General features: G+C 48.5%; 1 protein-coding gene across 1 annotated transcript in view; it reads right to left on the bottom strand.

Annotated features, from left to right (window-relative positions):
* LOC132592788 (maestro heat-like repeat family member 5) overlaps positions 1-24,461 on the bottom strand; it is a 141,490-nt gene that overhangs the window by 102,169 nt on the left and 14,860 nt on the right. The window contains exons 11-16 of the mRNA XM_088660188.1: positions 18,198-18,352; positions 17,241-17,388; positions 16,581-16,738; positions 15,644-15,781; positions 14,558-14,672; positions 12,100-12,243 (exon numbers count right to left, since the gene is read on the bottom strand). Of these exons, the coding sequence (XP_088516314.1) occupies positions 12,100-12,243; positions 14,558-14,672; positions 15,644-15,781; positions 16,581-16,738; positions 17,241-17,388; positions 18,198-18,352 (858 nt within the window). The remainder of the gene's footprint in view (positions 1-12,099; positions 12,244-14,557; positions 14,673-15,643; positions 15,782-16,580; positions 16,739-17,240; positions 17,389-18,197; positions 18,353-24,461) is intronic.

The following is a 24,461-nucleotide window of genomic DNA, read 5'->3' as shown; positions in this document are numbered from 1 at the left end:
CATGTCCATAGTTTAGCCCTCAAACACCTCTGGGTCGGCACCCATTCTCTTGACCATATGCAGCATGATGCCCAAAATCACTTACTTTCACGAAACGAGCATCTTACCTGGATGAGGTGGTCTCGTGTGGTACGTCACTGGGTACAGGACCAGGGGCTTGGATAAATCATGTTCTGAAGAAGAAGAGGAGGAGGAGGAGGAGGAGTATGAATGTGATATCCTGCTCTATCGCTACCCGAAGGAGTCTCAAAGTGGCTCACAATCGCCTTTCCCTTCCTCCCCCACAACAAACCCTCTGTGAGGGGAGTGGGGCTGAGAGACTTCAGAGAAGTGTGACTGACTAGCCCAAGGTCACCCAGCAGCTGCATGAGGAGGAGCGGGGACGCAAAGGAAAAAGCAAGGGGTGAGATAAGAATCCAATGTCTTTGTTCAGACCAGGTCTCTCCATGGTTGCATCTTTAGCCATCTCACCCCTTGCTTTTCCCTGTAAGGCCAATTGCAGTCGTCAACAGTCGTTTAGGTTTACCACACCTATCAGTCAAACCCCCATTCCCACCACCCTTCTGAGTAATACCCCTCCCCTCCCTCTCACTATAAACAGTGGTACCTCGACTTACGGGTGCCTTGAGCTACAAAGGTTTCAACTTCCAAAGTCCGCTAACCCGGAAGTATTTTCGCCGCATGCACAAAGCGCAAAATGGATGCTTCGACTTCCAAAGGTTTCGACTTCCAAAGAGCGCCTCGGAACGGATCGCCTTCGTAAGTCAAAGTACCACTGTATAAGGGTCTGGTGACTTCTGTTTCAGTGTATCTGAAGAAGTGTGCATGCACATGAAAGCTCATACCAATGACAAACTGAGTTGGTCCCTAAGGTGCTAGGTAGGTACTTTATAGTTTTAGCCTTTCTGGATAGGAAAGCAGAAAAGTCAAATGTTCTTCTATGCTAGGGCTATTGGCCCTTGGAATTAAAGGATGGGACCTAATGGAAAACCGGAGGCATTAGTCAGGAGTCACTAAATGTCATCTGCTGGGGAAAGAATGAGCTACCAAAATGGTTCCTCTTTTGGTCAAGGCTGCTGTACCTGTGTGAAAGGTGAATGTCGATGTTTCACCCTACTGTACTGCTTTTGAACTCTTTAAAAAAATATGTAAAAAAAAATTTCAGTACCTGATCTAAGCAATTTAGCAAGTCACAAAGGCAAGCCCATTGCAGAGCTGGTGTCGGGCAGAATGTGTGAAAACAGGCTGCGAAGGAGTTTGGGCACTCCTGAAGAACAGCTTCTGGACAATTCGGTGGCTGAGTGAGAGATCCTTGGGGGTCGTTGTCCAACTTTATCATACAGTGATCGACTCCTTCAGATACTTTTTTTCTTAGTAAGGTCCTAGTCTTCCCAGTGGTTGACTCTCCTCAACATGTTTTCACTTGGTCTGGGGAGGAACGAAAGGAGACTGAAATGACCACCCACCACCCACGGCTTGGATATCAATTCAGGTTGCCAGCTTTATGCCAACAACAACAAGAACAACAACAATTTATTATTTGTATACCCCGTCCATCTGGCTGGGTCTCCCCAGCCACTCTGGGCGGCTTCCAACAAAGATTAAAATACATTAAAATGTCACACATTAAAAACTTCCCTAAACAGGGAAAATCTAGTACTGTATCTTCATTTCTCTTTACATGCAAGCTTGTTTGATGTAAAACAGTCTTGGCTATGAAGTAAGAATAGAACACCATGAAATTATTTTTAAGAAGAAAGAAAGAACACAAACGCAAAAGCAAAGCAATCCTGCCTTCGCATCAAAACATTGCAACCAACTGTGCACCTTTCTCAAAGAGCAGCATTCCACCACCCTCCAACGTTGAAAACTAAGGGGAGTTTCAAAAATGGTTTTGTGATATGGCGTGCAGGTTGCCATATTATTTTTTTAAAAAAACTTACTCCACCAAGTGCATAGGTACTCCCGAACAAACCTATAGCAATTTGCTCCTGGTTTCATTCTGACAAAATGCAGTGTTTAGAAAAGAGCCACCAAAGATTAAAAGGCGAAAATAAATTCAAATGCAGAAGGAACTAACCACTCAGTTTCAAAAACAGCTTTACTCCAAGCATAAGGCAAGTACAAGAAAAGGGTATTTTAACTTCAACACTGAGTTCTACACAAAGCTGTATGTGCAAACAGAAGACTGGAACTTTATCCCCTTTCACATGCATTCAGAAACTGCTGTTGCAGTTTGGAGAGGGGAATCGTCCTTCAATATGAGCCCATATGAAATCACATGAAGTCCATTTTGAAAATTATAGAGAATATAATGTTAAATGTTACATTTTGCACAAAATTATTACCTCTTAGGTATTGGTGCTCTGGTAGAATGTTCCCAAGCTAACCAAGTCCAGGGCAGGTTTAGAGCTGGTGTCAGGGAGAATGTGTGAAAGCAGGCTGCGAAGGAGTTTGGGCACTCCTGAAGAACAGCTTCTGGACAATTCGGTGGCTGAGTGAGATATCCTTGGGGGTCGTTGTCCAACTTTATCATACAGTGATCGACTCCTTCAGATACTTTTTTTCTTAGTAAGGTCCTAGTCTTCCCAGTGCAGTCTGCCAGCTTGCTAGTTTCTTCAACAATGGCTTTCCTAGTAGCTGGAAAGAGAAAGACGGTCACTAACAAAATGGCAAACAAAAACCAATCAGATAATTTGACTCTCCTTCCTTGGGATGTTTTTAAGCAGAGATTGGACGATGGTTGGGTAAGATTGAGTTGAGATTCTTGCATTTCAGAGAATTGGACTAGATAACCCCAGAATCCCTTCCAACTCTACAAGTCGATGGTTCTACGATTCTATGACTTCAGAAGTTGGCGGGAGGGGGATAGATTCTCAGGCTGAGTGTTGCAATGACACATGTTCAACCCTCGGGGGGGGGGGGCTGCATGTCAAAGTAGGTATGACTAAAAAGTGGGTCCATTAAGGAGAATCTGTTTTGGATCGAGGAGATTCTAAAAGGTTTTGGCTTCACAGAAAAATAGCAGGGTACTCGTGGGAGTGATCAGGATTCTTTTTAGACGGATCGGCCGCAGGGCTGTGCAAACTGAGGCTACCTGGGGGAGTCGCTTTGCCGCTTCTTGGGGGCTTCCAAGGGGCAGGTGAAGTATTGATACACTGCTTGCTGTTTTGGAACACAATCGTTCATCTTCTCACTCAGCTGCGTATTTGGTATTGCTTCTGAATCCCCCTTTAAAAGAAGCACCTTGCCTTTGGCAAAACAACCACCCAGCAGGTGACCCACAGAAGTGGTGTTTTTTAAATATAAAAATGACAAATTTGGGGGTTGGGGGGAGACTAAAAATCCTTCAGGGCTAGTCATCCCTGGATTCCTCTTTGGAGATTACCTTTCTTTCTAATGCAAACTGTTGCACCATTTATGGTATTTCTTTTAATGTGCAAAAACTGAATAAGTGAAGATGTCATGAGCAAACATTCACACTACTGTATTGAAACTCACTATCACAAACGGATCCTGAATAAGGAGAATCCCGGCCTTGTTGCAAGGTATTCTTACGGTCTACACAGCAAGAGCCCTGTGTCAAAGGTCTTTAGCAGCTCGCAGCACAGCACTCACGACAGAAAGTGCTCTGCTACAATTTCTATCTTCTTCCTTGGCTTTACTTAAGAGTTGTGACTGTAGGTCACCATCATACTCGCTTCTGCGCGAATACAGAAAAAGACAACGCTTTTCCAACAATGTCACCAGACATATCAAGACTGAAAAGCATCCTTTGGCCTGTCCTATATATACGGGAATATATTCTTCTCTCTCTCTCCCTCTCCCTCTCTGTGTGTGTGTGTGCAAATAAATATATAAAATATCTCTTCATGAAGGGCTATTTCGGACAGTTTCCCCCCGAAAGCTGCAAAGCAAGCAAAACAACATTTCTAAGTGAACTGTCCAGAATTTCCTGGAAATGCCCGAGATTCCAAAGGTGAAATCACCAGCCGGGCGGATTTTTGAAAACTTTGGAAAATGTTTGGGATTTTTTTTTGTGTGTGCTCTATGAATCGAGTTTGGATCTGAAATACTTGATGCCGGTTTAGTTTTCAGCAATCTTGCTTGGCACCAGCTTCTCGGGGATAAGATTGCTCCCTAAAATGTTAATCAGCAAATAATTTAGTCTTCAAAGCCGGGGTTGCAAACCTTTGGCCTGTGAGCCAAATTTAGGCCAGCACAGGTCTCAATTTGACATGTGTAAGGCTCTTTCCTCCAAACCACACCCACCTGTCCCATAATATACGACATCAAGTGTGGGGCACCCAGAGACGTGGCTCCTACGGAAAGCAGGGTTGAAATCACCATCCATCACATGCGGAGCGGTAAAGTTCAACTCCGAGGTATCGACTGCAAGATCACAATGTGGTGATCCAAAAATGTGTTGTCCCTCCTACCAGGCAAAAGTGGTCGAGCCAATTGAGGTGTCCCCCCCCCCCCCGATACATATCCCATGTTCTTTGGCTTTTACATGAACAGGGCAAACACATGATGAAACAAAACACAACGGCTGCCATCATGTCCATAGTTTAGCCCTCAAACACCTCTGGGTCGGCACCCATTCTCTTGACCATATGCAGCATGATGCCCAAAATCACTTACTTTCACGAAACGAGCATCTTACCTGGATGAGGTGGTCTCGTGTGGTACGTCACTGGGTACAGGACCAGGGGCTTGGATAAATCATGTTCTGAAGAAGAAGAGGAGGAGGAGGAGGAGGAGTATGAATGTGATATCCTGCTCTATCGCTACCCGAAGGAGTCTCAAAGTGGCTCACAATCGCCTTTCCCTTCCTCCCCCACAACAAACCCTCTGTGAGGTGAGTGGGGCTGAGAGACTTCAGAGAAGCGTGACTGACTAGCCCAAGGTGCAGCTGCATGAGGAGGAGCGGGGACGCAAAGGAAAAAGCAAGGGGTGAGATAAGAATCCAATGTCTTTGTTCAGACCAGGTCTCTCCATGGTTGCATCTTTAGCCATCTCACCCCTTGCTTTTCCCTGTAAGGCCAATTGCAGTCGTCAACAGTCGTTTAGGTTTACCACACGTATCAGTCAAACCCCCATTCCCACCACCCTTCTGAGTAATACCCCTCCCCTCCCTCTCACTATATACAGTGGTACCTCGACTTACGGGTGCCTTGACCTACAAAGGTTTCGACTTCCAAAGTCCGCTAACCCGGAAGTATTTTCGCCGCATGCACAAAGCGCAAAATGGATGCTTCGACTTCCAAAGGTTTCGACTTCCAAAGAGCGCCTCGGAACGGATCGCCTTCGTAAGTCGAAGTACCACTGTATAAGGGTCTGGTGACTTCTGTTTCAGTGTATCTGAAGAAGTGTGCATGCACATGAAAGCTCATACCAATGACAAACTGAGTTGGTCCCTAAGGTGCTAGGTAGGTACTTTATAGTTTTAGCCTTTCTGGATAGGAAAGCAGAAAAGTCAAATGTTCTTCTATGCTAGGGCAATTGGCCCTTGGAATTAAAGGATGGGACCCAATGGAAAACCGGAGGCATTAGTCAGGAGTCACTAAATGTCATCTGCTGGGGAAAGAATGAGCTACCAAAATGGTTCCTCTTTTGGTCAAGGCTGCTGTACCTGTGTGAAAGGTGAATGTCGATGTTTCACCCTACTGTACTGCTTTTGAACTCTTAAAAAAAATATGTAAAAAAAAAATTCAGTACCTGATCTAAGCAATTTAGCAAGTCACAAAGGCAAGCCCATTGCAGAGCTGGTGTCGGGCAGAATGTGTGAAAACAGGCTGCGAAGGAGTTTGGGCACTCCTGAAGAACAGCTTCTGGACAATTCGGTGGCTGAGTGAGAGATCCTTGGGGGTCGTTGTCCAACTTTATCATACAGTGATCGACTCCTTCAGATACTTTTTTTCTTAGTAAGGTCCTAGTCTTCCCAGTGGTTGACTCTCCTCAAGATGTTTTCACTTGGTCTGGGGAGGAACGAAAGGAGACTGAAATGACCACCCACCACCCACGGCTTGGATATCAATTCAGGTTGCCAGCTTTATGCCAACAACAACAAGAACAACAACAATTTATTATTTGTATACCCCGTCCATCTGGCTGGGTCTCCCCAGCCACTCTGGGCGGCTTCCAACAAAGATTAAAATACATTAAAATGTCACACATTAAAAACTTCCCTAAACAGGGAAAATCTAGTACTGTATCTTCATTTCTCTTTACATGCAAGCTTGTTTGATGTAAAACAGTCTTGGCTATGAAGTAAGAATAGAACACCATGAAATTATTTTTAAGAAGAAAGAAAGAACACAAACGCAAAAGCAAAGCAATCCTGCCTTCGCATCAAAACATTGCAACCAACTGTGCACCTTTCTCAAAGAGCAGCATTCCACCACCCTCCAACGTTGAAAACTAAGGGGAGTTTCAAAAATGGTTTTGTGATATGGCGTGCAGGTTGCCATATTTTTTTTAAAAAAAAACTTACTCCACCAAGTGCATAGGTACTCCCGAACAAACCTATAGCAATTTGCTCCTGGTTTCATTCTGACAAAATGCAGTGTTTAGAAAAGAGCCACCAAAGATTAAAAGGCGAAAATAAATTCAAATGCAGAAGGAACTAACCACTCAGTTTCAAAAACAGCTTTACTCCAAGCATAAGGCAAGTACAAGAAAAGGGTATTTTAACTTCAACACTGAGTTCTACACAAAGCTGTATGTGCAAACAGAAGACCGGAACTTTATCCCCTTTCACATGCATTCAGAAACTGCTGTTGCAGTTTGGGGAGGGGAATCGTCCTTCAATATGAGCCCATATGAAATCACATGAAGTCCATTTTGAAAATTATAGAGAATATAATGTTAAATGTTACATTTTGCACAAAATTATTACCTCTTAGGTATTGGTGCTCTGGTAGAATGTTCCCAAGCTAACCAAGTCCAGGGCAGGTTTAGAGCTGGTGTCAGGGAGAATGTGTGAAAGCAGGCTGCGAAGGAGTTTGGGCACTCCTGAAGAACAGCTTCTGGACAATTCGGTGGCTGAGTGAGATATCCTTGGGGGTCGTTGTCCAACTTTATCATACAGTGATCGACTCCTTCAGATACTTTTTTTCTTAGTAAGGTCCTAGTCTTCCCAGTGCAGTCTGCCAGCTTGCTAGTTTCTTCAACAATGGCTTTCCTAGTAGCTGGAAAGAGAAAGACGGTCACTAACAAAATGGCAAACAATAAACCAATCAGATAATTTGACTCTCCTTCCTTGGGATGTTTTTAAGCAGAGATTGGACGATGGTTGGGTAAGATCGAGTTGAGATTCTTGCATTTCAGAGAATTGGACTAGATAACCCCAGAATCCCTTCCAACTCTACAAGTCGATGGTTCTACGATTCTATGACTTCAGAAGTCGGGGAGAGGGGGATAGATTCTCAGGCTGAGTGTTGCACTGACATCTTACCTGGATGAGGTGGTCTCGTGTGGTAAGTCACTGGGTACAGGACCCGGGGCTTGGATGAATCATGTTCTGAAGAAGAGGAAGAGGAGGAGGAGTATAAATGTGATATCCTGCTCTATCACTACCCGAAGGAGTCTCAAAGTGGCTCACAATCGCCTTTCCCTTCCTCCCCCACAACAAACCCTCTGTGAGGTGAGTGGGGCTGAGAGACTTCAGAGAAGCGTGACTGACTAGCCCAAGGTGCAGCTGCATGAGGAGGAGCGGGGACGCAAAGGAAAAAGCAAGGGGTGAGATAAGAATCCAATGTCTTTGTTCAGACCAGGTCTCTCCATGGTTGCATCTTTAGCCATCTCACCCCTTGCTTTTCCCTGTAAGGCCAATTGCAGTCGTCAACAGTCGTTTAGGTTTACCACACGTATCAGTCAAACCCCCATTCCCACCACCCTTCTGAGTAATACCCCTCCCCTCCCTCTCACTATATACAGTGGTACCTCGACTTACGGGTGCCTTGAGCTACAAAGGTTTCGACTTCCAAAGTCCGCTAACCCAGAAGTATTTTCGCCGCATGCACAAAGCGCAAAATGGATGCTTCGCCTTCCAAAGGTTTCGACTTCCAAAGAGCGCCTCGGAACGGATTGCCTTCGTAAGTCGAAGTACCACTGTATAAGGGTCTGGTGACTTCTGTTTCAGTGTATCTGAAGAAGTGTGCATGCACATGAAAGCTCATACCAATGACAAACTTAGTTGGTCCCTAAGGTGCTAGGTAGGTACTTTATAGGTTTAGCCTTTCTGGATAGGAAAGCAGAAAAGTCAAATGTTCTTCTAGGCTAGGGCAATTGGCCGTTGGAATTAAAGGATGGGACCTAATGGAAAACCGGAGGCATTAGTCAGGAGTCACTAAATGTCATCTGCTGGGGAAAGAATGAGCTACCAAAATGCTTCCTCTTTTGTTCAAGGCTGCTGTACCTGTGTGAAAGGTGAATGTCGATGTTTCACCATACTGTACCGCTTTTGAACTGTTAAAAAAATATGTACAAAGAATTTTCAGTACCTGATCTAAACAATTTAGCAAGTCACAAAGGCAAGCCCATTGCAGAGCTGGTGTCGGGCAGAATGTGTGAAAACAGGCTGCGAAGGAGTTTGGGCACTCCTGAAGAACAGCTTCTGGACAATTCGGTGGCTGAGTGAGAGATCCTTGGGGGTCGTTGTCCAACTTTATCATACAGTGATCGACTCCTTCAGATACTTTTTTTCTTAGTAAGGTCCTAGTCTTCCCAGTGGTTGACTCTCCTCAAGATGTTTTCACTTGGTCTGGGGAGGAACGAAAGGAGACTGAAATGACCACCCACCACCCACGGCTTGGATATCAATTCAGGTTGCCAGCTTCATGCCAACAACAACAAGAACAATTTATTATTTATATACCCCGCAAAGAGCCACCAAAGATTAAAAGGCGAAAAAAAATTCAAATGCAGAAGGAACCTACCACTCAGTTAGGTTGCCATAATTTTTTCTTCTTTTTTTACTATAATAGGACGTTATAAGATAAAGTAATGATAGCTGGAAACAAAATTTATTTATATTTTCGTCTTGTATAAAATTATTAAAAACTTTAAGTTTTGCTTCAAAATGCGAGTTTTTGGCTTTTTTTAAAGTGTATTTCAAACAGATCTCAATTTACCAAGCTAATCATCAACCAATCATAAAAATAATTGCATATTTGGATTCCTCGTGTGCAATAACATATTTTTAGAACCCCTCATTGAGCAAATTCCCAAAAATAAATAAATTCGTCCTTAAATGACACACCCTACTGCCGCAGTGTCTAAGCAGTTCCTCGCTGGCAGCCACCGCAGCAGTGGACACAGCCACGTCCAAGTCTCCCTGAAGGTCCAGGAGAGCTGCAACAGAAGAAGGAACATGAGAACCACAGCAGAGTCCTCCTGGATCAGGCCAATGTCCTGCGTCCTGTTCTCAGAATGGACAACCAGATGCGCCAACCGGAAACCCAGAAGTGGGACCCAAGCACCAGAGCCCGGTTCCCTCCTGTGGTTTCCCGCAACTGGTGCTCAGAAGCCGAGCCATTGTGGCCAGGAGCCATTGCCAGCCTCTCCTCCAATCCTCTCTCCACGCCAGAACAGGGTTATAAATCACAGAGTGTAGAGATCTTTAAAGAGATAAATTCAAAGGAGGGACAGGGATATGTGTTGTCAGGAGCAAGGACAGAAGGAGCTGCCAGGAACAGAGTTAGGCCCATTCGCTTGCGGAGCTCAGGATTGTTGACGTGGAAGAGGTTTCTAGGATTAAGCTAGAGAAGACAGGACTGGCCGTTTTTTGTTTCTAGGGGCTACATTGATGTGGAAATGAGGAGAATTTTTTGGGGGGGAAACCCCTTACCATTGGCTGATGGGAGTTGTAGTCCAACAACACCAGGAGGGGGCTGATGTACAGGACAGGAGAATTGCAAAACAGCGGGGTTGCAATGGCAAAGAAAAGCAGCCTGGGAAGGGAGCTGGGCTCCAGTGAAAGGTCTTTAAAATATGTTTCTGGGTGTAAGGAATTAAAATCTGCTGTTGTTTTTGGGACTGAACAACATTTAGCATGGTAAGTCTATGTCTGAAGAAGCAGCAGAAAAAAACTGCTTTTGGAAAAATGCTTTGATCCTTACTCACCCCGATAAATGGCATCAATTTCTTTGCTGCTCACCACGTCAGGTTTCAAATATTGTGCATTGAACCCTAGACAGAGCAATAGAAAATGATCAGTTCCTGCGTTTGATACTTTGTCCAGCTTAAAAACATTCATCAGACCGGAGGCCGAGAGGCTGTTGGTACTCTATTAGGGGGGGGGGGGCTAACAACTTCCGGATCACTTTAACCATTTGCTGGTTTAATGGTAGGAACTTAGGAAGCTGACTAGTGCTGGGTCAAAGCATTGCTCTATCCAGCTCAGGACCGTCTACACTGCCTAACAGGGGCTCTCCAGGATTTCTTGCAGGGCAAATGGTGTGGTGTAGTGGGGGCTACTGGGGGGATTGCCCCGGGCACAAAAAGCTTCAGGGGCGCACCTCTGTTTTAATACAGGCAATCCTCGTTTTGCCTAAAGCATTCCACCCCACCCTTGTTCCGCCCTGCCGTACCCCACCTCCATTTGACCCTTGCGCTGCCCTTTCAGTGACATCTTAATGATGTTTTGGTGACGTTTCTGGGTCACCTCCAGTGCGCTGGGTGCACCAATTGCAAGAAACCAGTCACTGCCTGTATTTAAAAGTGGTAACCCACCCTGGGACCTTGGGGCATGGGGCGGGTAAACAACAACAACAACAATAACGTTTTCAATTACCAGTTAAAAGGGCCGCTGCCTCCCGAATTTCGGGCTTGGTGAATTTTAGCAGCTCCCTCAGCTCCCGGAGGACCCCCGGCAGCTTCTTGGTGTACCTAGACAACTGGGGACGGGAAAGGCAGAAAGGCAACCCAGGTTCCAGATTAGTCTTTTGTTAAACTCCAGCTTCTTAACGCATTAATGTACCTATGGGACCGCCTCCCCTGGTATGCCCCACGGAGGACCTTAAGGTCCATAAAGAACAACCCTTTGGGGGTCCCGAGCCTCAAGGAGGACCAGGGCCTTTTCAGCACTGGCCCCGACTTGGTGGAATGCTCTGTCACGAGAGACCAGGGCCCTGCGGGATTGGACATCTTTCTGCAGGGCCTGCAAGATGGAGCTGTTCCCCCTGGCCTTTGGCTTGGACTCACTCTGACCCCTTATGTGGGATTTGGTATATACATTTCCCCTTGGCTTTTTTGCTGGCCCATGTAGGACTATTTCAAAACAATTTGAGTTAGCAAAGCAAACATACTTGGTACACTTAGACCTGAGAAACCTCGGTAAGCTACCTTTGTTTTTTACAAGTATTATAACTCTGTTTGTAGAAAACTACAAGTATTCCTGTAACAAGGACTATTATATTTTGTAAGAGGATTTCTTATTTAAGTTTAGACAAGCCTTTTGTACGTTACAAGCAGTTTAAATCTTGATTTAGAAAGCAGACTATAAGGTTGAAGTTATGTTGATCACTCACAGATATATCAGTAATGTTATTTGAATACAGTCTCTGTCCTTTTTATTTGTTAAAACCTTATATCTAAAGAGTTGAATAATTTCTCATTACAAGATTTATGTTAACTTTTACATTCCAGCTGATGAAGAATCATCGAAACAGGGCCTTGTCCTGATGTTGATGTTCACTGGAAGGTATCCTGAATAAAACTTTGTGAAGAATTTTTGAAATTATCCTCTCTGGCCCGAGTTCTTGTAATTTTTTGTTTACTTTTGAACTTACCAAGAACTCCAATTTCTACTGTAATTCAATATGGCCCATGTAGGACTAGCATGGATAGCTGGCTCGGGTGGGTATCTGATGTTTCCTCCCTGTATGGTCTTGATTTATGGGCTAATCCTGAGCCTGCCTTTTAAGCTGTATTTTAAGTAACTGTTGGTTTGTTGTTGTTTTCTTCTACTACATTTTACTGTAATTTCTATTTGGTGTTAGCTGCCCTGAGCCCAGCTCTGGCCAGGGAGGGCGGGGTATAAATAATATTGTAATAATAATAATAATAATAATAATAGTAATAATAATCTCTCACCGCCAGGGGGTCCTCCAGGATGTAGCCCAGCCCCCTCATGCTGCCCATCTGCATGAGGGGGCTGGGGGCCACCATCCACTCAATCAAGGTGTCTAATATGTAGTGGACGTTGAAATGGTGGCCTGTCTCCGGGTAAAAAAGGAGCTGAGAAAGAAAGAAAACACTTGATGGTGTGCAAGGCCAAAGAAAGTGTCGCGAAAAGCCAAGTTCACTACCCCAGACCCTCCAAGTGTCCTGATTTCCCAGGGACAGCCCCGGAGGTACGAAAGCCAACCGGCTTCTGCTTTGATCCCGGAATGTCCCTCTGTCCCCTGCCAGAGCTGCTGCCACCGAGCTTGGGGAGGAGGATGAGGAGGATGAGCAAGAGCTTGTCCCCAAGGACAGTGGCGGCTGCCCCTCCATGGCCTCTCTGTGGCCACTGCTTCTGGCCTCCTCCCTTGGGCAGCACTGGGGGGGGGGTGCAAGCCATGGTCGTTCAGGCTGTGACATTTCAGCACGGAAAAGGCGAAGGAAACCCAAATGTTATTATATATACATACGGTGAGGAAAAACGGGAGGGGAAACAAAAATTAAAGCACAGCCACCAACGCAGCAGAAAAGAGGGCTGGGGAGGTAGATCTTTGCTTCACCAGGGGGAAGATAATATACCGGTAGATCAGTGAGCTTGGTGTGTCAAAATGCGCCCAAAAACTGAGCATAACTCGGGTGGTGTGTCACTTGGAGGAAAACACCATAACTTCACGATATTTATAGTTCAAATAACAAAAATGTCTCATTGTAATATATATATAACTGTCTTTAATAAACCAAAAACTAATTCTTTAACTTTTTTTTTATTTAAAAAATATGTTAAAAGGGGGACAAATAAGGCGAAACCCAGAGGTCTTTCCCAGTGGGACTCTGGGCTCAGGCCTTCCTCCAAGGGGTTGGGGCTGTGCCTCCTGGTGGTCCTCTTCAGCCCACCTCTCCCCTCACTCCCACTCCTGGAGAGGAGGTTGAAGAGGCATTGGGGTTGACCCCCTCTTCCCCTTGCGTTTCGTTTTGCACCCACCTCGGTCTCCTGCTTCAGTCTCCCAGATCTTTAACAGCTTCCCGGCTTTGTTCCACCCAGTATTTTAATTATTATTAATTTTTTTTAAGAAAAGGCTCCCCTCTCAAAAAGAGTCAGACAAGCAGGTTTCAATTCAAAGGCAGGCCAACCAGCAGTCAAACAACAGTGAGACAAGTGGGAGTGGGGGGTGAGAAGTGGGGTAGGTGAGGATGATAAGGAGGAGATGAGTAAAGGTGTATAAAATGAAGGGGGGAGTCTATGTCTTACAAGTGGGAGATGGGGTGATAATAGTGATGTAGAAGGGTTGATATTGGGGGAGGGGGAAAGGGTTTTTCTCTTTTAATGAAGTTAAAAAGTAAAAGTAAGAATAATACTGTAATGGTAACAAAAAATGTGGGAAGAAAAAAATTAAACGGTAAAAAGTATAGCTAAAGGGGAGAAAAAAAGATGCTTCAAGGTTAGGAAAAAACCAAAATCAACTTAAACTCCAAGAGCAACTTAAAAATTAACAATGTGGGGAGACCCCCTCCCAAGGAATTGCCAGTTCTGAATATGTGCACAGTTGCTTAAAAGTTGTAGGAATCCAAAAATAAAGGAGGCTGAAATACTAGCGTTCCCCTCCATAGCTCCAACACTCCCCCCCCCCCAGAGGACAGGGCAACTGCTGGCAAGGAATCCCCCCAGGCAGGGAATCCCCCAGACTCAAGTAAAGAAAAGAGGCAGTGGAGGAGACAGTGACCGGCCATGTGCTCCAACGAAAGCAAGCAGCCAGCACACAATACTCTGCGGAGATAGGGCAAAGAATTGCAGAGCGATAATAAAAATGAACACACAAACACCCCCACACCCCCACTGGGCTACTCTCACAACAGCTACCAAGCCAATACTTAGCCAAGAGAGAAGGAGGAAGGTAATACCCAGGATCAAAACTAGGGGGGGGGGGCAAGAGAGGGGAAGAGAGAGAGAGGGAGGGAAGAGACGGAAGGAAGGAAGAGACGGAAGGAAGGAAGGAAGGGGTGAGAGAGAGAGAGAAAAGGAAGAAAGAAAGAGGGGGGAAGGAAGGAAGGAGCTCCTGTCCGCCCCCCCCCCCAGCTCAGGCTGCTCCTCCCCCCTCCCCCCTTCCCCCCTGTCGTTGGCTGCAGCCTCAGAGGGGGCGAAAACAGCCCGATTTCCATAACCCGCAGCGACTTTTCCCCTTCAGTTTTTGGAGGGGAAAAGTGCGGGTTACGGTCCGTAAAATACGGTAATTGTTTTTTGCTTCTGGGGGGGCAGCTCCCCCCTGCCCCTCGCTGGGTACGCCCATGGGAGGAGAAGAGGCTGCAGCCGCCCAAGCCCAGCCCTGTGTGCCACACAGAGGTTCAAAGCAGGAGCGCCTGCAGGCCTTCCTTCCCCGTTTCCGACTCTCACCTCGGAGAAGAAGGCCATCCCAACTGCCCTCTCTTTAGCGTCCAGGCGGTGCAAGTAGTCGTTGGCCTGTTTGAAAGTCGTTCTGAGGTGCACTTTGGAGCATGTGAACAAGGTCCTGAAACATCAAAATCAGAGGATGCAGAAGCCTGAAGCTGGCATAATAATAATAATAATAATAATAATAATAATAATAATAATAATAATACTTCCTTACTTGCACCCCGCCCACCCTCTGCTCCTCTCCAATTTCACCCAAGTTCTATCTACGGTAGCTAGATCTGTCAAGGCAGGGATGCTTGAGAGTGCAGGGCAGTATCCTGCAAATCAATCTCCAAACCAGCAGAGTTTGCTGAAGACAGGGGGAAGGGGAAGGGGAAGGTCCAGGCTCCTGCCTAACTCTGAGCCGGCAGGAAACAGCCCAGATCTAAAGGGTGCAAAACAAGAGTGTTTCTTTCGAGCCAACCCCAGAATCCAGATTTGCTCTTCCGGATTTCATTCCAACCCCCCTGCAGGCAGGATCTGGTCTGCCCTGTTCGACTTAGGAAACACTGGTGAATGCAAACGGATGTAGAGGAGAGTGGTAAAGGGGGGGGGGGATTCCCTCTTGACCCCGCCCGGCCTGTGACGCTTGAGAGATGTCTTTTCAGGACGCAGCCTATTCCTGCCTTGGCCATTTGTTTCAGCTGATCTACAGGCTGACATTGAAATGCCTCCTGGAGAATCCATGGAATGGTCATAATATTACCACTCGACCTCTTCGATTGGCGGAAGTGGCACTATTTCAGGCACCACAGAATGCCTGCTCTGCGTTTGTAAGAACATGGAGTGTGTCAGCACCTCAACTTTGGAGAGCAAACAGACACCTTCCCTGTAAGAACATTCTTGTTGAGACCAGCCTACCCAGATGATTCGAAAGCTGGTGCAAATGTTCATCTGGTTAGTTTTTCTCATGGCTCTTTTAATCTCTTGGAAGTTTGTTTGTTTTATTACAATCAAACAGCATACACATTTCATGAAATCAAGAGTAAGTTGATCCCCATTTCCCAGAAAGCAGGCCTCCCCTGCCAGCCCTTTTCACCAACTTACCTTATCAGAAGACGAATGCCTTGGAAAAAGCCTCCTGGACTTGCCAGCATCTCCCAGCACCTTTCCTCCCGCAATGTGCTGTATTCTTTGGCGTAGCCACCAGTGCGGATGAGGTCTTGCAGGGCCTGCACAGTGGTCCTGAATCAAGGGAAAGAATGAAGAAGATTCTATTTATTCATTTATCCATTAAAAAAACTGTATCCTGCCGTCACCCGTAGATCTCGGGGCAAACACAAGATAAAAAGCACCAAAGAAATCATAGAAGCCGGAACAAAGCCGAGCAATGGAAAGGGCGTCGGGTGTTAATCCGCCCATGGCCGGACTGAAGAGGAACCTTTTTGCCTGGCATCTAAAGGTATCTAAGGAAGGCACCAGGCAAGCCTCCCTGGGGAAGAGCGTCCCACTCATGGGGAGCCACCACAGAAAAGGCCCCACCCGCCGGACTTCTCGTGGAGGAGGCACATGAAGAGGGGCCTCCGATGATGGGTAGCTTCACCTGGGGAGTTGGAGGTCCTTGGCAGCTTGCAGTCTTGAGCTGCTTGGCCTGATGGATCCAGCCACAACCCCCAGCTCCCCCAGCCTCCCTCCCACATCTTTCCAGCACGTGATGGAGACTTCAGGTTCCATGGCACCCCAATCAGCCCATCCATCGTGCGGGCGGGAGAGTCTCCAACATCCCTTCCCATCCTAGTGTCCTTCCGATGTTTTGGACTACAACAACTCGCATCTTCAGCCCAGTTGCGCTGGCTGGGGCTGGTGGGAGTTGTGCTCCAAAAGGACTGAAGAGCACAGGGCTTGGGGAAGCAGGGCCTCCATCTCCAAATGAAGCCTATCTCTTTGGTGAGGGCTGAGCCATGACGGCCACGGGTCAGGCTTGCAAGCGCCCAGAGAGAGAAGGGAGGGAGGGCCACCCCAAATGTATTAGCAGGTCCCTTACGCCAGCGGGTCGAGGCGGGGGCCAGCTATACTTCTTCTGCTCGCCCCAAGCAAGAAGTATAGCTGGGTGGCCAGGGCAAGCAGGAGGTGGCCGAACTTGTCCTCCACTATAGCTCCAGCCTCAGGTAGCGACAGCAGCCAGCACAAAACGTTGGTAGCCTGGAGGGAAAAGGACAGGAGAACAGCGTTCAGGCCAAGATCTCCCAGACCCCTGCTCCATCTCTCTCCGTATTGTCTACGCTGACTAGCAGTGGCTGTCCAGGGTTTCAGGCGAGGGACACCCAACCGTGGAGATGCTGGGGCCCTTCTCATACAAAGCAGGTGCGCTGCCACTGAGCCAGGGCTGTGCTCCAGAAGACCCCCCCCCAGGCCCCCTTGCTTTCTCTTTTCTGCTGCCAATTCTTTATATTTCTTATTTCTCCATTCTTATATTTCGATGGGTCTTAGGAAGGACTGCGGACACCCCAAAATATCCCGGCCTGCTCTTAGAAATCAGCAGGTGTCCCCCCCCCCTGCTACCAGATGAGCCTTTCCTGCCCCACAGCGATGGACCACTAAGATGCTGCTAAGCAGAACACCCCCCCCCCTGCAAGAAGCCCCCAGCCCCATCCAGCTCCCATTCAAGAACAACCCAGGAGAGAGAAACGGAGGGGCTTCGTACCACCATTGGCATGACAGAAGTGCTGCGTCGCCTGTAAGTGACCTCTGCATTGGGGTCTTCATTTTGTAGCCTTTGAAGGAGGGGTCTCAGCAGCTTGGGGCGGCAATACGCATTGGCCGCCAAGGCCTTCCAGATGGCTGCAGCTTGTCTGCAATTTTTCAAAAGAGAATTTTTATTTCCCCCCGTTTCTTAAAAAAAGTCAGGCCTTTTCTGTTTTCTCTACATTGCACATACATTACCAAAGAAAGAAATGACAACTCAACTCGGAGCACAATTTTTTGCAAGTACAAGATTCAATATAAATAAATATAAATGAAGAAACCCCTTAAATTTAGCCCTCCCCATTTCCACATCACGAAAACTTTGCACATTGGCAGATATACCTTTTGCAAAGCAATCTCCCCTAATTTTATGTCTTCCTATATGTTATTTCCACCACCAGTTCATGCATTTGTGTGTTGTGTTTTGTGTGTGTGTGTTTTGTGTGTGTGTTACTTGACTGGAGAACTGCATTGAAAAATTCAGAATAGTGTGAATTTTGAAATAGGACAGTTCTCATTTTGGAAACGGCAAATGATGTAAGCTCTCACTTCAAAGTGACCCAAACTGAATTTGTTCCCTGTCCCTCGCAACTGTCCAGAAGGGGTGTGTGAGTGTGTGTGTGTGTGTGAGTGTAGAAAACCTGGCATGGCTTCCATCTGAATCTTGAACAGAGGTTTGAGCCACAGTGGGTACTGCTTTTCCCACAGAGGAAGCAGCTTCCCGAGGGCAGAAAGTTGCCAACTCTACTTCAAAAACCTGGGAGATGCCACAGAGTTGGGAAATCCCCACCCGTGGCTGATGGGCTGTGGCCTGGCTTGGCGGATCGAGGTTATGCAGGGCATCTGAGACATCCTGAGATTTGCAGGCAAAATGGATCTATCCCCCGCAACACGGTCATCTCTTAGAGATCCTTACTCATCACAGTCCATCGAGCAGTCCAAGAGGCTGTCGACCACTGGGTTCAGACGCTTCGTGGCGAGGTTGACGACTGCCATGAGAGCCTCTTCTTTTGCCCGGGAGTCTGGGATCCTCAGGAGATGGTTGTAAATCTCCTTTACAACCATGGGCAGCTGGAAGAAGATAAAAGAAGAAGACCGGGATAAGAAAGTGTGGTGGACCTGAAAGAAAACGAGGGATTTGGGGGAAATGATAAAAAAGATGTTCAGAGTGTTTATACCCCCTCCCCAAAGAAAAAGAAACAACACAAAAGTGAAGATTTGGGGGTTCTAGGGACAGAATTTCCCCCAAAGACGGTTAAGTTATTTGTGTCTTTAACTACAGCAGCTAGGATTCTCTATGCACAGAAATGGAAAGATGAAGAAGTTCAAAAGAATGGATAAGCAAAGCTGGGAGCTAAAATAAGAGAACTTCACCACGACTGTTTGATGTTTAATGGAAGTCTTCTGAGGACTATTTGAAGAAATATTATAATATCACAAATCCGCAAGCAGGATTTGAACTGAGCAATGGAAATAATGAGAGATTATTGTATTTTTGCTATGATACAAAAGAGGGAAGTAAGGGTGCAGCAATGTGATAGAATAAAGAAACAGCATGGAAAATGGGATGGAAAGTAGGAAAAAGAAAGGAAAATTTATTATGTATTGGAATTTTATGTGAAATTGTGGAAATTTTTATTTTTATTTTTTTTAATACCAGGATGAGAAAGAAATGACTATTTGTTTATTTGTTTGTTTGAAAACATGTATTTAGATTTTCAAAATAGCTTACAAAAGAGAACCAGAGAAGAAATATAAAACAGATCAAAGAGCCGGCTTAACTCATCTCTCCTGTTAAGTTAGGAAGCTGCACCTTGCAATAGCACGGTCCATGAACCTCTGTGTTGCTCACATTGTGTTTCCTTTGCATTGACAAATTAAAATACAGTCATACCTCGGTTTAAGTATGCTTCGGTTTGAGTATTTCAGTTTAAGTACTCGGCGGACCCATCTGGAACGGATTAATCCACTTTCCATCACTTTCCATGGGAAAGTTTGCTTCAGGTTAAGTACAGACTTCCAGAACCAATTGTGTACTTAAACCGAGGTACCACTGTACTGTCATAGCAGACAGCGAGATAAAAAAACATGGTGGTTGGTTTTTGGAAGCCGAACTGCAGCAGAATGGAAACAGAGGCAAACCGATGCTGTGAGGGACAAGGGGTATCGCGAAGCCCCTCCCCTCCTGAGTTCCAGCCCAGCCCTGAGCGAGGCTGAAAAGAGGGAAAGCTCCAGCTCAAGTGGGGAAACAGGAAGTGGTGTCCAAGGCTCTGGCAGGGTAGAAGAGCCATCGTCCCAGGTGGGACAGGAAGGGGGAAGGAAGGGGGGCAGACCCGTCCCCCCAACTCCGGAATTGCGCAGAAAGCGTCGGGGGAAGAGGATGGGTCTCCCCAAGTTGTTATGCTGGCGCAAGACGCGCCAAAAGCCACTTGGAGGTTCTGATTCAAGCTGAGCAGATGTGTCTTTGTAAATAGCACCGCCATTAGCACTGTAAATACTCAGCACCAATAAAAGATAAAATGCAGAGCTGTGTAGAGTCGTTACTCTGAAGTAGCCCACTCCGGCCACCGTGACAGCAACCTCCAAGTCTTTCTGGCTACTTTGGAGCGGCCGCGATGAGCGCGCAAGACGCTGAGCAGTGGAGGCTGGAAGCCGAAGCCGCGGCACAGGAATTACAGAAATTACAGAACCTGACAGCGCAGGCACACCAGCAATTACTTGCCGCTCAGGAGGAAGCGCGAGGAACGCGGGAGGAGCTGAACAAGCTGGGAGAGCAGGTGAGAGCGAAAGATGAGACTGAGAAGCAGCTAAGGGTGATGGTGTTGGACTTACAGAAAAAACTGGATGAGGAAAGAGCTGCGAGAGGTGGGGGGGTGCCCCAGCCCCAGCTAGTCCAAGTGAGGAGGGGACAGACCCTAGTCACCAAGTTTAGCGGCGACCCGAGAGAGTACCTAGGATTTGAGACGGAGATAACTTACGCGTTGGAACTGCATGATGCAGAATTCCCAGATGACGCACACAGAGTCTCCTTTATCATAGAGCACTTGACGGGGGCTGCCCGCGAATGGGTCAGACCACTCATAGCGCAAAGGAATGATTGCATGAAGAATGCAAAATTATTTCTAGAAGCTTTAAAAATCATGTATGCAAGTGACAGTGAAATGGAAGCCACTAAAGAGGAGCTGCATAATTTAACACAAGGAAAATTGACAGTAAGAGAGTATTGGGCGAGATTCACCATGCTGGTGCACAAATTGGGGTGGGATCTGCACAGCGATCCTGTGCAGTCAGCTTTCTATCTGGGGCTGCACTCAGACGTGAAGGATGAACTAGCAAGAGGTCCTAAACCTAAGAATATGGATGAGCTGAGCAAAGCGGCGCTGGCGGTGGGGGTGAGGCAGGAATCCAGATGGAACGACAAACAAACAGCGCGCGCCAACAGACCTTGGTTCCCACGCTCCCAAGACAGATCCCACCATCCAGCCCCGCCCCAGGGCCCACCCCATGCCCAGCCCACGCCAGCCCCAGAGCCGGAACCGATGGAGATCGGAGGAGCGCGCGCGGGGGCTTTTCAAACCCCGGCGGCGCCAAGACGCAAGGAGGGAAGAGGCGGGAATTGCTTTCTCTGCAACTCCCCCCAGCATCGCGTCAGAGACTGCCCACATCGCAGGGAGTGGCAAGGAAAGGCGGGAACGGTTGTGCCTTCCCCCACTGACGCAGCACCACAGCAGGGAAACGAGACAGCCTGGCTGCAGGAGACAAGGGGCAGCAGCCAGGCGCAAGCAGCAAACAACAGCCCCAACCCACCCACCCGCACAGCGAGGAGCAGCACCAGCCCACCCACCCCCCAGAGCAGGGGTGGTTCTAGAAGTGACGCTAACGCTCCCTAATGGCTATCCCCTGACGGTCCTCGCGTTAATCGACAGTGGTGCCTCGGCCAACTTCTTCTCGAGAAACTTTGCAGAAGCGCACCAGATCCAACTTCTGCAGCTGGATTTTCCCCTGCACGTCTCCACCATAGACGGCAGGGAGTTGCTGGGAGGGGCCATCACCCACCAGACCCCCCCCCCATGAGAATGACAGTGGGAAGGCACTCAGAGACACTGGCATTCAACGTCACCACCATCTCAGACCCCCCCCATCGTCTTGGGCATGAGCTGGCTGGCGCGCCACGACCCCTCCATCAGTTGGCACCAGAGATGCATCACGTTTGGATCGGACTTTTGTCTGGAACATTGCATGCAGCGCCAACCAGGGGAGGGGCCTCCCATAGCCACGGTGGCCACCATGCACGTCAAGGGGGGTGAGGCGATACCCAAACCGTACTGGGACCTGCAGGAGGTCTTCAGCGAAGCGGAGTCCGACCACCTACCCCCTCACAGGTCCTTTGACTGTCAGATCAACCTGGTGCCAGGGGCCACGCTACCCCCAGCCAAGCTGTACGCCATGTCAGATCAGGAACTGGAGGATCTGCGTGCGTTCATAGACAAGAACCTCAGGCGGGGGTTCATCAGAGAAAGCAAGGCAGCAGGGGGCAGCCCGGTCTTCTGGGTGGACAAGAAAGACACGCAACAGCGCCGTCTTGTGGTGGATTTTAGACGCCTGAATTCAGTGACAGAGCCAGTGGCTTTCCCAATGCCCAGAGTGGACGATCTCCTGACAGCGGCACACAGGGGCAAGATCTTTACCAAGCTCGACCTGAGGGGGGCGTACAACTTGATCAGGATCCGGGAAGGCGATGAGTGGAAGACCACGATGTTCACGCCGCTGGGCTCTTTTGAATATCTGGTGATGCCCTTCGGTTTGCAAGGGGGCTCAGCATGCTTCCAGGCCTTCATGCACCACGTCCTGGGGTCCCTCCTCTTCAAGAACTGCTTGGTCTTTCTAGATGACATCCTTATCTACTCCAATGACCCGGAACAGCACGTGAAGGATGTCAGGGAGGTGTTGCAGCACCTGAAGGAGAACCACCTGTATGTGAAGCTGGAGAAGTGCAAGTTTCACACCAAGGAGGTGGACTTCCTGGGCTACAAGCTGTCAGACAAGGGGCTAGCGATGGACAAGGACAAGGTGCAGGCCATCCTGGACTGGCACAGCCCCAGGACACGCAAAGATGCCCAACGCCTACTAGGCTTCGCCAACTTCTACAGGAAGTTCATCAAGAACTTCTCTCGCGTTACGGCCCCCATCACTGACTGCCTGAGAGGCAAGCAGAAGTTCAGGTGGATACCAGAGGCGCAAGCAGCGTTCAAGAGCCTCAAGAGGGTGTTCGCCTCAGACCAGAACTTGTTCCACGTGGTGCAGGATGCGCCCCTACGCGTTGAGACAGATGCTTCAGACAAAGCTGTGGGAGCCATTTTGCTGCAACTGGATGCCAACAGAGAGTGGAGACCCTGTGCCTTCTTCTCCAGAAAGCTGACCCAGCCAGAGTGCAACTACACGGTGTTTGATAAGGAACTTCTCGCGATCCATTCTGCGTTCCAGCACTGGAGGCACTTCCTAGTGGGTGCCAAGCACCCCATTCAGGTGTGCACGGACCACAAGAACCTGGAGTTCTGGAGAACGGCCAGGGTGCTCAACCAGCGGCAGATACGGTGGGCAGAGTTCTTCTCGCACTTCAACTTCTCCATCCACTACATACCGGGGGAGCAGAATGTCAGGGCGGATGCCCTCTCCCGCAAGCCAGAGTACATGGAGGAGGAGTTGCCACCAGCACCCCGACACGTGTTTCCCCCGTCGGCATGGTCCTGCGGAGCAGCAGTGGTGAGCGAGGCAGAACTCACAGCACTGACGGCAGCAGATGAGTTCGCCACCCGCATCTTCAGAGAGCTGCGAGGGGGGAGGGAGCAAGCAAAAGACTTTGCAGAACGCAGGGGGCTGCTTTTCTACAAGGGTGCACTGTACCTGCCCACCACCCAGCTCAGAGGTAAGGTCCTCAAGCAGATGCACGACAACCCAACGGCGGGTCATTTTGGAAGGGACAAAACCACTCACTTAGTCATGAGACACTTCTGGTGGCCAGGGGTGCGGGAGGATGTTCGGGACTATGTAAAGGGCTGTGACAACTGCCAGCGAGCAAAGGTGGTCAGAGCACCACCAGCAGGGTTGCTGGAGCCATTAGCCACACCGCACAGGCCGTGGGAAGTGGTGTCCATGGACTTCATCACAGACCTGCCTTCTTCCAGGGGCAAGACCGCAGTGTTGGTGGTGGTGGACCTCATGTCCAAAATGTGCCATTTTATACCGTGTGCCAGGGCAGTCTCGGCAGAAGAGACGGCCAAACTGTTTGTTGACCACGTCTTCAGACTGCATGGATTACCTTTAAGGGTTATTTCGGATCGAGGCCGCCAATTTGTTTCCAGGTTCTGGCGGCGGCTCATGAACCTCCTGCAGGTGGAGGTCAGCTTGTCGACAGCTAGACACCCGCAGACCAATGGACAGGCGGAGAGGGTCAACGCCATTCTGCAGCAGTACCTGAGATGCTACGTCAGCCAGAGACAAACGGACTGGGTGGATCGCCTGCCACTGGCAGAATTTGCCTACAATAATGCAGTGCACGTCTCCACAGGGGTGTCGCCCTTTAAGGCCAACTATGGGCGCGACCTCAGATCTTTCCCAGAGAGGGAGGGGGAGGAGGAGGAGGAGGGCCCACAGGCAGAGGATTGGGCAGAGGAACTGGAGACGGTGCACCAGCAGCTCAGAGAACACTTGGAGAGGGCCAAGGAAGCATACAAGAAGGGGGCTGATCGCCACAGGCGACCGGGGGAGGTCATCAGGGTGGGGGACAAGGTTTGGTTGTCCTCGGAGGGCCTTCCCACCAGAGGGAGGTGCAAGAAGCTGGCACCCAGAAGGTTGGGCCCCTTTACGGTCACGCAACAGGTCAACCCGGTGGCATTCAGGTTGGCACTGCCAGAGGACATGAGGGTGCACCCAGTGTTTCATAGATCGCTGCTGTCTCCGTACAGGGAAAGTAGCAGGTTCCGAGGCAGCGAACAGCCCCCCGAGGGAGGGGGGGAGAGAGGAGGCAGGGAGCCACTCAATGAAGCAACGGCCATCCTTGATTCACGAAGGGGGGTGGGGGGCCTGGAGTACCTCATGGCATGGGAGGACGCCCCGCCATCCCAAAATGAGTGGGTCCCAGCCACCCAGATACAGGAGGAATTCTTAGTGGAATAATTCC

The sequence above is a fragment of the Zootoca vivipara genome, unplaced genomic scaffold (genome assembly GCF_965207765.1).
Source record: "Zootoca vivipara unplaced genomic scaffold, rZooViv2.hap1.1 HAP1_SCAFFOLD_29, whole genome shotgun sequence".
Classification (NCBI taxonomy): Eukaryota; Metazoa; Chordata; class Lepidosauria; order Squamata; family Lacertidae; genus Zootoca; species Zootoca vivipara.
Note: the sequence above shows the minus strand (reverse complement) of the source record. Positions and strands in the feature narration are given on the sequence as shown.